Consider the following 12,542-nt stretch of genomic DNA (forward strand, 5'->3'; position numbering starts at 1 on the left):
CCGTTAGGGGAAATCAGTCTCTAATAACAGTGAGACCAGGAATAGAGTTCTCTTATTTTCCTAAAGTGTACACGACGCTTGTTTACTGAGCAATTATACAGGCCGACTATCGGGCAGCAAGGGCTGCACAGACATCGTTCGCGATATCCATGCAGCCCTTGCCTAGTGTAAAATAATGACAGCATGGAGAAACAGACCCCTGCACCACTAAGTTCCGCTCTCCAGACCGTGTTCTTGGACTCTCCACGATGTGATCCCTGCTATATGGAGGTGCTTTCAGCTTGAAAGGAGATGATCTTCCAAAAAGGCAAACCGCAGCACTCACCAATCTCAGCAATGGTGGTGTTTATTCAGCAAGTTTCACACGTCACAGCATGCTTTATCACAGCCTCCAAAGCACGCCGTGACGTGTGAAGCAACTGTTGCCTGTTCAGTATCTGTGTTACTACCTGATAGCTTGCTGAATAAACACCACTATTGCTGAAATTGGCGAGTGCTTTGGCTTTCCTTTCCTTAACCGGTTTGCCTAGTGTAAAATGATAGAAGTATTTACATACCTCTGCAGCTCTGCCTTCTGTTTTGGTCTTGGCACTGAGAGGCAGCTCAGCCAATCACTGGCATCAGTCTTCCATTGGCCAGTGATTGGCTGAGCAGTCTGTCAGTGCAGAGACTAGACCAGAAGGAAACAGAAGGTAGAGCTGCAGAGAAGGCCCGAGGACACCAGGGAACATGGTAAGGTAATAAACACTATTATTTTATACCAGGGCTGTGGAGTTGGTAAGCTGCAGCTCCGACTCAAACTCAGACTCCTGAATTTTATCAGGACCGACTCAGACTCCTGCTCCTTCATAAATGGCCAGTCAGATACCAGGGAGTTATTTATCACACTTGCTCAGCAGCTTCTCCCTAATGTCCTAAAACAAAACCTGGGGCGACTTTTGAGGCAATGAGGAAAGATATAAAGCAGATTCTAATGTGTCTGCAGTGGATGCAGCCAGTCTTCAGCCTCCATGTCCTGAAAAACTCACAACTAGACTAGATCAGTGCTTCTCAAACTGTGAGGCGCCCCCTAGTTGTTAATGAGGCCCAGCTGGGGAGCCAGTTTTCATAAAAGTGACTATGATCTGCACAGTCCTCCATAATTTCCATTTTAGTAACATTATTAATTTATTTTGTACTTGCTTTATTAGCATATAGAGCTTGGGAGACAGGTGACAGGCAGCCCTAGCATTATTTTCAGCTTTTAAATGGACTTTCACCACAGATGGTGAGGCCCAGGAACACTCTTGGTCAGTCTGATGAGGCCCAGGCATTGCCTTGGTCTGTGGGGGAGGCTCCAGTAGAAAAAGTTTGAGAAGCTCTGGACTAGATGGAGCAGGGGGTCTTTTCCTGCTGACAATCTTCTAAGTTTCTAACTAAATATTCGCCATACACACAGAAACACTGCCAACAATGCCAGATACCTGTAATATAGATGTCAGCCATAGTAATATAGCACACACAGCCTGCTGCAGCCATAGCGCGCACACACAGCCTGCTGCAGCCATAGCGCGCACACACACAGCCTGCTGCAGCCATAGCGCGCACACACACAGCCTGCTGCAGCCATAGCGCGCACACACACAGCCTGCTGCAGCCATAGCGCGCACACACACAGCCTGCTGCAGCCATAGCGCGCACACACACACAGCCTGCTGCAGCCATAGCGCGCACACACACAGCCTGCTGCAGCCATAGCGCGCACACACACAGCCTGCTGCAGCCATAGCGCGCACACACACAGCCTGCTGCAGCCATAGCGCACACACACAGCCTGCTGCAGCCATAGCGCACACACACAGCCTGCTGCAGCCATAGCGCACACACACACAGCCTGCTGCAGCCATAGCGCGCACACACACAGCCTGCTGCAGCCATAGCGCACACACACACAGCCTGCTGCAGCCATAGCACACACACACACACACACACCTTGCTGCAGCCATAGCGCACACACACACACACACCTTGCTGCAGCCATAGCATACACACACACAGCTACAGCCATAGCATACACACACACACACACAGTTGCAGCCATAGCACACGCACAGCCTGCTGCAGCCATAGCGCGCACACACAGCTGAAGCCATAGCGCGCACACACAGCTGAAGCCATAGCGCGCACACACAGCTGAAGCCATAGCGCGCACACACAGCTGAAGCCATAGCACGCACACACAGCTGAAGCCATAGCGCGCGCACACAGCTGAAGCCATAGCGCGCACACACAGCTGAAGCCATAGCGCGCACACACAGCTGAAGCCATAGCGCGCACACACAGCTGAAGCCATAGCGCGCACACACAGCTGAAGCCATAGCGCGCACACACAGCTGAAGCCATAGCACGCACACACAGCTGAAGCCATAGCGCGCACACACAGCTGAAGCCATAGCGCGCACACACAGCTGAAGCCATAGCGCGCACACACAGCTGAAGCCATAGCACGCACACACAGCTGAAGCCATAGCGCGCACACACAGCTGAAGCCATAGCACGCACACACAGCTGAAGCCATAGCACGCACACACAGCTGAAGCCATAGCACGCACACACAGCTGAAGCCATAGCACGCACACACAGCTGAAGCCATAGCACGCACACACAGCTGAAGCCATAGCACGCACACACAGCTGAAGCCATAGCACGCACACACAGCTGAAGCCATAGCACGCACACACAGCTGAAGCCATAGCACGCACACACAGCTGAAGCCATAGCACGCACACACAGCTGAAGCCATAGCACGCACACACAGCTGAAGCCATAGCACGCACACACAGCTGAAGCCATAGCACGCACACACACAGCCTGCTGAAGCCATAGCACGGGCACACAGCTGAAGCTATAGCACGCACACACACACACACACACACACACACAGCCTGCTGCAGCCATAGCGCACACACACACAGCTGAAGCCATAGCACGCACACACACAGCCTGCTGCAGCCATAGCACACACACACAGCTGCAGCCATAACATACACAAACACACAGCTGCAGCCATAGAACACTGAAGAAAAACACCACACTGAGGACAGAGGTTACTGCTACACTACTTATGTCTTCTCCTCCTCCTCTATATTACACAGGATATCTTTATATTCCGCTGCTGTTCATATACAACCACCCAGCATCCAGGAAGAGAACAACACAGATCTCCCCCCACACAATGGACTCTTCCAGCTCAGAAACAAGCTGCCAAATAGTGACCGACAACATCTCCCCGACCACCCTTATGTAACAGGGCCAGTGTCCTATTAGAAAGTTGCTCATAATATATATTGATGAGCAAAACTTACAAAATTCATAGCGCGCACACACAGCTGAAGCCATAGTGCGCACACACAGCTGAAGCCATAGCGCGCACACACAGCTGAAGCCATAGCGCGCACACACAGCTGAAGCCATAGCGCGCACACACAGCTGAAGCCATAGCGCGCACACACAGCTGAAGCCATAGCGCGCACACACAGCTGAAGCCATAGCGCGCACACACAGCTGAAGCCATAGCGCGCACACACAGCTGAAGCCATAGCGCGCACACACAGCTGAAGCCATAGCGCGCACACACAGCTGAAGCCATAGCACGCACACACAGCTGAAGCCATAGCACGCACACACAGCTGAAGCCATAGCACGCACACACAGCTGAAGCCATAGCACGCACACACAGCTGAAGCCATAGCACGCACACACAGCTGAAGCCATAGCACGCACACACAGCTGAAGCCATAGCACGCACACACACAGCCTGCTGAAGCCATAGCACGGGCACACAGCTGAAGCTATAGCACGCACACACACACACACACACACACACACAGCCTGCTGCAGCCATAGCGCACACACACACAGCTGAAGCCATAGCACGCACACACACAGCCTGCTGCAGCCATAGCACACACACACAGCTGCAGCCATAACATACACAAACACACAGCTGCAGCCATAGAACACTGAAGAAAAACACCACACTGAGGACAGAGGTTACTGCTACACTACTTATGTCTTCTCCTCCTCCTCTATATTACACAGGATATCTTTATATTCCGCTGCTGTTCATATACAACCACCCAGCATCCAGGAAGAGAACAACACAGATCTCCCCCCACACAATGGACTCTTCCAGCTCAGAAACAAGCTGCCAAATAGTGACCGACAACATCTCCCCGACCACCCTTATGTAACAGGGCCAGTGTCCTATTAGAAAGTTGCTCATAATATATATTGATGAGCAAAACTTACAAAATTCATATCAAAACTCAATTTTAAATTGTTCTAAGATTTTTTTTTAAAGCTGGAGTCGGTACATTTTTTCTGACTCCTGCCAAAACTAGTTCCAACTCCGACTCCACAGCCCCGTTTTACACTACAATGATCAGCTGTCGGCCAATGCATTGCTATTACAAGTACCGATGCACGCCTGATGATTTTAGGTCTGGACCTAAAGAAACGATCAGCCGATGATAGCTATCATTCTCTCTATAAACACAAAGCGATAATCAGCCAAATTAGTCTGATTCTGACGATTATCGCTCCGTGTAATAAGGCCCTTAACTTTTTCTGCTCACATACCTCCTTGAAAGCTAGTACATCAGTAACCCCTTCTTCCTCCATGTGCCATCTATAGTAACGTACCAAGTCATTTCTCAGCACAGTGCTAGCCTTATTACTGCACCTTTACCAGCAGTATGTCATGGCATAACAGAGAGGAGTGTGTTATGCACTTGGCCAGAGAATTAAGGAAAAGTTTATGTGTGGGTACTACTGTGAAGTAAATGAGAAATTAATTACTATGTAAGGGATGCTCAGGAGCTGAATAAGGATGAGTGCACTAAAACCACCTTGTTACCAGTCTAAAGAGTAATCTAAAAATACCATGCACATTTTTCTAATTGTTCAAAAGTACAGGAACACTTTAAAGAGTTAAAATGTTAGGTAAGACTTACCCTCACTAAAGCATCATCAATGATGTGATCTCTCCGGACCTTGAGCCTTAGGTATGGGTTGAGTTGCTGCCCTTGAACAAGACTGTAAAGCACTGTGATTCTTCTTTCACTATACATGCGGATTCTGTTGTCATAATACAGTCCCAAATTCTTTGTTACAGCATTCAGGATAAAGGGACATGTCATAAAGGAGAATTTATTTTCAGTTTCTACTTTAAAGAAAGTATAGTCCTTGTCCATTTCAAGAACATCATTGAGTGGTTCATTAACAAATTCTTCAAAAGGGATGAGGGGTTTCCTGCAGTCAATGGTTTTCACACCAAGTTCGGTTTCAAGGGGGTCAACTCGGGGCCCCTTCTTATTTCTCCTCTCCTCTCCCAGGAGCTCCTGGAGGGTTAGCTCACTAGATTCTGGGATGGGTTCGTCGTCTTCCTCTTCATTGTGATCTGTCTCAATCTCCCCTCCAACAACATTTGCATAGTAAACCATTTTCAGGCATTTCGTTGCAGCCACAATGGCATCATCATCGTTCACTAGGTTGCGACTGTTGAATTCGTTGCTTATGACTTTGTAAGTTATTAGCTGCTGAAATGTTTCCATCATTCTTCTGATCTGCTCAGCACTATATTTTGACCACAATCGGATCAACTTTGCTTGTGCTGCCAAAGGCAATTTGCTCATAGCTTTGCAGAACAATGGTAGAGCCATTTCCAGGTATTCTGGGCTATGGAGATTACAATTCTCCATGACTATAATGAACAAATTGAGATAGTTGGGGTCCCTTGAATATACATTATGATAAGTTAAGTCACATTCGACGTTGGGAGATAGATACACAAGTGCATTAAGAAAGGCAGTTTCTATTTTCTCATTAGAAAGTAACCTGTGATAAACCCGTCTAACTGCTTCAATATCTAGAGATACTTCTTCTGGGCCTAGCTTCGGTATATTGTTATCTCCCTGTGTACCGTCATTCAGTCTGGAGGATGAAGCTGCAGAATCATCTTCCATAGCAGCAGCAGACGAAGCTGCTTTTTCCTTTTCATCTTCATCTTTATCTTCGTCCTTTTCCTGTAAAGATTTCAGTTCCTCCTTAGTATGCTGTTTTGCTTTTCGGAAGCTCTGAACCAAGGCGTCAGCGCTGGAAAACACTCTCCCTATCACCCGAATGAGGGGAGAATAATCCTCCCGTTCTCGACATAGCTCAAGAATTTCATACACCTTTTCTTCAGAGAGAAAAGATACATCTAAAAGAAGAGAAGAGCAACTAAGACAATGCAGCTTTAAAGAGAAACTGTGCAAAAGTGTCCCAAAAAAATTATTATATATAATATATATACACACATATACATTCAGCACTAAGTGGCTTCTTTGAGATTCAAGGAGAACCAACCATGATAAAACTGTGCATGCAGCTACACACTGTTATATAGCCTCCAGCACTGTTTCCAGCAGTATAAGTAATTGCTATCAGCGTTACTCACATGGCCCGGAAACACACTTTGTAAATCATACCTATGTAGGCATCAGGGCAGTCTTTAGCAGCCAAGTAGTCACGGCTGGCCAGAAGGGCAGGCCCTCTGTGACGCTACTAGCTGCTATGCTAAAAAGAGGGGTGACTACTGAAGAGGTTTTCTGCCAGCTGTGAATACTGCTGCTTAAAGTGACACTGTCACCCCCTTTGTTCATTTTGACATCTCTACACAGGTGTAAAGGGTAAATTTAGTGTTTTTCATACCTTATTTCATATCATATGTCATGGTGCTTGTTCAAGTAAAAAGTGTCCTTTTATCATCTGCAGATTGTATTAAGTGGGCGTGGCCTCGCGGCACTAGCGCCACATAACCCCGCCCACAACTGCACAATTGGCCCCGCCCCCTCGCCGGCCATTGGAACAGGCTGGCCGAAAGGTCTAGACTCCACCCCCTTTACGTTGGACAACCAATGGGCGTCAAGGGGGCGGGGCCAACCGTGCCGTTGTGGGCGGGGTTATGTGGCGCTAGTGCCGCGAGGCCACGCCCACTTAATACAATCTGCAGTTGATAAAAGGACACTTTTTACTTGAACAAGCACCATGACGTATGATATGAAATAAGATATGAAAAACACTAAATTTACCCTTTACACCTGTGTAGAGATGTCAGAATGCACTAAGGGGGTGACGGTGTCACTTTAAGATGGACCTGATGCCTAAATAGGTACGATTTATGCTGCGTTTACTCGGAACGATTATCGTTCGAATTTTCACAATAACGATCGCATTTGAGCGATAATCGGCTCGTGTAAACCGACCGATCAAGCGACGAGCGAGAAATCGTTCATTTTGATCTTTCGACATGTTCTCAAATCGTCGTTGATCATTCTCTAAAAATTTGCAGATCGCTTAGTGTAAGCAGTCTTTCAATTAATCACCCTATGTGTGAGATGAGCTTAAGCGAACTTAAAACTATCGCAATAACGATTTTTCTAACGATTTATTCGTCTAAACGCTGATCGTTATAAAAGCCAAATCGTTACTTCAAAATCGTTAAACGATCAATTGGGCGAATTATCGCTCCGTCTAAACGCAGCATTACAAAGTGCATTCTCAGGCCATATGAGTAATGCTGATAGCAATTACTTATATGTTTGGAAAAAGTGCTTGGGGCTATATAACACTATTTAAAAATAATTTGGGTTAAAAATAATTTGGGTCAGGGAGGTTTGAAAATAAAAAAGCAACTATACTAATTTGCCCCAATCTACTGCTGCTGCTATCAAATTACCTCTCAGTCCCATCTGCTTTCTCTCTTTCCTCCTTACAGTAAAATGTCTACACAAGAACTGTTTGTTCAGCCAATCACTAACTGAGATGGCTCATTGCGGACTGTGACTCGCTGAGCATGCAGTTCCCGCGGGAGCAAAACATTGGAGGAAGCAGAAATAGGTGGAGAGCAGCAAGTCCGGGAAGCTGTGGGGGATTGGTCTAACTTTACTGTACCTCTTCCCATGGATGTCAGGCCACACATTACATGGATGGCTAGTCCTGTGTATAATACTTTGTTTTCCCTGAAGAAACATGCCTGGCAGGGGGTTCCTTTAGCAAACTAAGATATTTGCTGGGAGCAAGACCCACAATGCCTAATTTCACAAAATAGGTTGTCATGTCTTTAAAGACACAATCTCTACTATGAGGCATATACACAGCTCTCTAAGCCTCCCCAGCAGCAATCTATCTGATGGTTGGGGGGCGCAGCAGAACATAATGTGCACACTGGGGAGATTTATCAACCCTTCTTACAATAGGAATGTTCTTTGTAGCCCATGGTAACCAATCACAGCTCAGCATTGGTTGCTATATGCAACAAAGCTGAATTGTTCTGTACATACCAGGAAGAACTTTATCATAGAATCAGGACTACAACAGCAGTGCCACTCAACAAAACATTACCACAGTGTTACACTGCACTAGGTTATGTTGCACCTTCCATTATGATTGAAACATGTCAAGAGTGCTTAGACTGCCGAGAGGGAAGGTTTTTGTGTCCTTTAGCTACTTATACTCCTCCTCCTACAGGGAACATTCAAGCTGGTAATTGTGAATTATGAGGCGTAAGCTTTACCTTTGAAGTCATCCCTGGGTCCGTGTACTTCCTTCTTATTCATCTTTCTTTCCGAGCATGGATTGTTATGGGCACTTTTGGAGTTGTTCTCTAGATAAGATGAGCTTGTTCCTTTCTTGGAGGGATGAGGATCACAGAGTTTTGCATTAACCTTATATAAGTCGAGGGCCTTAATGGCTGCTGCATTGTTATCCATACGGAGAAAAGTGGGACAGGAAGCACAAAACTCATTCGTGCAGGAGTCATTTCCGCAGCCCTCAGTTAACTGGTGGTAGTAGCGTTCTATTAGATGCTTTGCAGCTGCTCGCTTCCTGTAGCAAACATTCGAACAGGCATGAGGATTAGTACAGCTTCCATATACAAAGCTCATTCATATTAGTAGTAAAGCTTGGTTAGTGTGGCACATACAGAATAACAAATCGTGAGATGAATGACCTTCAACACAAATATATATATGTTTATATATTCTAACAGGTCAGCTGTTAACACTTTCACATTTTTTCTAAAAATATATAATAAATCATAGTTATCACAATGACTGTCTAGAAGAAGCTGACGTGACACATCTCCATGTACGATATCCTCAATACACCATCGACCTAGTACAAACTAGTCATCCATAATTCTGTTGTAGTTTGGGAAGGGTGGTATTGCTTTACATACTTTAAAGAGGTGTTCCATCTACCCCTATGAGCAGTTACACACACGGCTACTTTTGTCAGGCTTATAGAGTTGAAGGGAGAAGCAGCACACGTTGTTTAGCATCTCCATTCAACCTAGAGACGCCAAACCCCCACCGGTCAGAGACCCATCCCCCATCCTAAGGATAAGTGATGAAAGTTGTTGGTGGGAAAAAAAAAAAAACCTTTAAGCTTTATCACAACTTTAAATTACTATAACTTTCCATGTATATATCAGGCAGCTTAAACATTAGTGGTGAACACATTGTATTCTGTAAGGGCCCGTGCACACTGAGCAGAAGAGGCGGAATTTACAAGCGGATTCTGCTTGAATTTCGGCCTGTCCTATTGCTTTAATAGGATTTCTCGTTCACCTCCGCTCAAAGAATGAACATGTTCATTCTTTGAGTGGAGAGCAGAGGCACAAGAGATATCCCATTGAAGCAACAGGACAGGCAGAATTTTAAGTGGAATCCGCATGTAAATTCCGCCTCTTTTGCTTAGAGTGCACAGACCCTCAGGCAGTAATTTTTGACAGCTTTGAATTTGTGCTGTGTGACCAAGACAAAATTTGTGAACAAGTGATCTACTAGCTCAATTTTATCGTAAGAATAGACTTCGATCAATCAGACCTTTACCTTTGGCTAATCTGTGCTAAGAAAAATAAATATGGCAGGGTTTTGATTATTTGACACTATACTATTACTGACGTTGTCTAGCACAGCTGTAGAAGTGTAGTCACAGACATATGTACCCTGTAAGGTCAACTTATGTTAGCTCAGAAATCAAGAATTAGAATTTTCCTACCATGGAAAAGTAAATAAAAAGAGAAATACGTTAGCACTAATACACAAAACACAAAGACAAGCATGTATGACATCGGTAACAAGTCAAAAATAGACAACTTTTCTATAGATAAAAAGGTGGACATTAAAACACTTAAGACTGGACATGACACTTTAAATAGCATGAGGTATTATAAACAGGGGTCAGCAAGACAGTAAAATCAGTATAACTTGCAATATAGTGTACACTGTTGTAAACATATTGCCAGCAGGCATGAATATGGTACTTCTAAGGTATGACGTCACACCACCCGCTCATCACTGCGGAGCATTGGATACATTTTCATGATTAGGGAGATTCGGATCGGAGCACTGAGGGCTGTAGTCCCGCCCCCAGGGCACCAAACCACCTAATTGTATTAATAATCAAAGGATTTCTGGAAAACAGCACTGAGGATGAAGGTAAGAAAACGACCTTCTTCCTCAGTCTCCTGCCCCATGTGAATGTAACAGCAGGTTAGATTATTCAAACCTGCTGTCAGTTTCCTTTCACACACAATTAACATTGGACACTTTATGTTCTTCCTATTAATATACATTGTGTGTTGGCACTCTTATATAAAGACCATGACAAAGTTAATTGTTTTTTTTCTCTTCTAAATAAGAGAAAAGCTTATCATCGGTTATTGGGATCTGTATGCATTTTTTCCCACATTCTAGACATTAAAGATGTATTTGGAAAAAAAAGGAATATTTCTAAATTTGGTGTCAGAAAGTTTTACAGGTTTTGTAAATTCTCCATTTAAAATACTGAAGCCTTTCAGTATATACCAGCTTAAGTTACGCAGTTCATGTCAATCCAGTGCTCCCCACTGTCTCCTCTGAGAGTTTAAGTGGACAGTTCCTGACACAAACAGAGGTGGCAGCAGGGAGCACTGACCTAGTGGAAAGAACTACAGGACTTTCTCTGGGGCTTAAAGCAGCTGGTAAATCGTGAAAAACTTGATTTTTTTCAAATAGAAGTAATTTTACAAATCTGTATAACTTGACACCAGCTGGTTCGAAAAACTTAGACCCCACCCCCCCAAATATTCCTTTAGTCAGTTATTCCCAGATATGCCACAATGAACCTGAAAGTAAAAGTGATACAATGCTATTCATCCCTGAAACCCTTATATATATTTTTCCTCCACAGTATAGAAAATAAGCTACGAAGGGAAGACTTGACTGAGGCCACAGAGCTTGTCTCTGCAAAGAGGATGACCAATGTGCCCCTGTGCAGAGAGATAGGAGCGGGGGTCAGACCCTAGAAATAAAGAAGTTATGATATATGCTAGTGATCTGCCATTGCCTGAAGACAGGATACCCCCAGAAAGAACAAAATTGTGCTAACTGCACAAGTGTCATTAGATGACCCCGACATAGGGTTACGTGACTGACATAGCTGTCTGGCTGGGTCCTGTGTTCACTTGTGTTGTCTGTCATAGGGCACGTTTGAGTACTTCTAAACCGCAGCAGGTGCAACCTTAGATATTCTATATGTGTAAAAGTACAGTTTATTTTCTGCAAGTTTTTATTTTTATGCTAACATGAATATTTGTAACAGTGTTTGTTGAGCCCCAAATCCTTCAAGGAGCCTACGGCAATCTAGGAGTTATACTGTCACCACACCTAGCCACTGGTATCGCATCACTGTCCCAAGTTGTTCTTAAAAGGTTCATTCATCCTTGACCATTTTGTATGGATTCAGCTAGTGTATGGTACAAATACTGATGCCCAAAAATTCAATTCACCTTGTCTACTACACACAAACTACAAGACTACATTGTAAGCCTTTCTACCTTGTGTTCTCATCTCTGTGTGGGACACTGTTCACAAAGAGGGTTCATGGTTCCATAACCCCACTGATGGCAGCTTAAACTATGGCTAAGCTAAGTATTAATAGGATGTACAGTCAGGCCATTATAGCAATATTTTAAGTAGAACTCTGCACATTTCCATAGCCAACATTCCGCTAAACACAAGCTAAGCAATGTCTAGAGACATGCAGAATAGGGATCCATGCCAGAAGTTTCTTCTATAAATACACAGCCACTAAAAGCACGGGCTTCTTCACTTTAATGTGTTTGGCGTCCTCTTCATGGCCACATCCTTACAGCTTCAGCATGCAAAACTATCATGCTTAACATAGCTAGATGCATGTATAATGGAACAAGCAAAAGCCATGCAAAGAATAGACTCTTAAATCATTTCCAGCACATGCAAAACACTACAGATTCTTGTAAGGCAAGCGCACAGGAAAACATTGGGTGGTATAGTGGCATTGACAGGTTATAGAAGTAAGAATAGAAAATGCAACTGTAAGGCTTTATTCCTTATTCTGCAAGATGGAAATTGCAAATATGGTAGTAGTTTTGTTATAAGGCTGCAGAGAAATGTAGTACTAGTGTTCCTCCACTTTTATTAAAGGGGGTTGTCCCA

The 12,542-nt window shown here is 44.7% G+C and overlaps 1 protein-coding gene across 2 annotated transcripts in view; it reads right to left on the bottom strand.

The window, feature by feature from the left end:
- UBE3A (ubiquitin protein ligase E3A) overlaps positions 1–12,542 on the bottom strand; it is a 45,183-nt gene that overhangs the window by 17,760 nt on the left and 14,881 nt on the right. For both annotated transcript variants that reach the window (XM_069970854.1, XM_069970853.1), the window contains exons 3-4: positions 8,597–8,907; positions 4,995–6,241 (exon numbers count right to left, since the gene is read on the bottom strand). In XM_069970854.1, the coding sequence (XP_069826955.1) occupies positions 4,995–6,241; positions 8,597–8,907 (1,558 nt within the window). The remainder of the gene's footprint in view (positions 1–4,994; positions 6,242–8,596; positions 8,908–12,542) is intronic.

Source organism: Dendropsophus ebraccatus, chromosome 5, assembly GCF_027789765.1.
Source record: "Dendropsophus ebraccatus isolate aDenEbr1 chromosome 5, aDenEbr1.pat, whole genome shotgun sequence".
Classification (NCBI taxonomy): domain Eukaryota; kingdom Metazoa; phylum Chordata; class Amphibia; order Anura; family Hylidae; genus Dendropsophus; species Dendropsophus ebraccatus.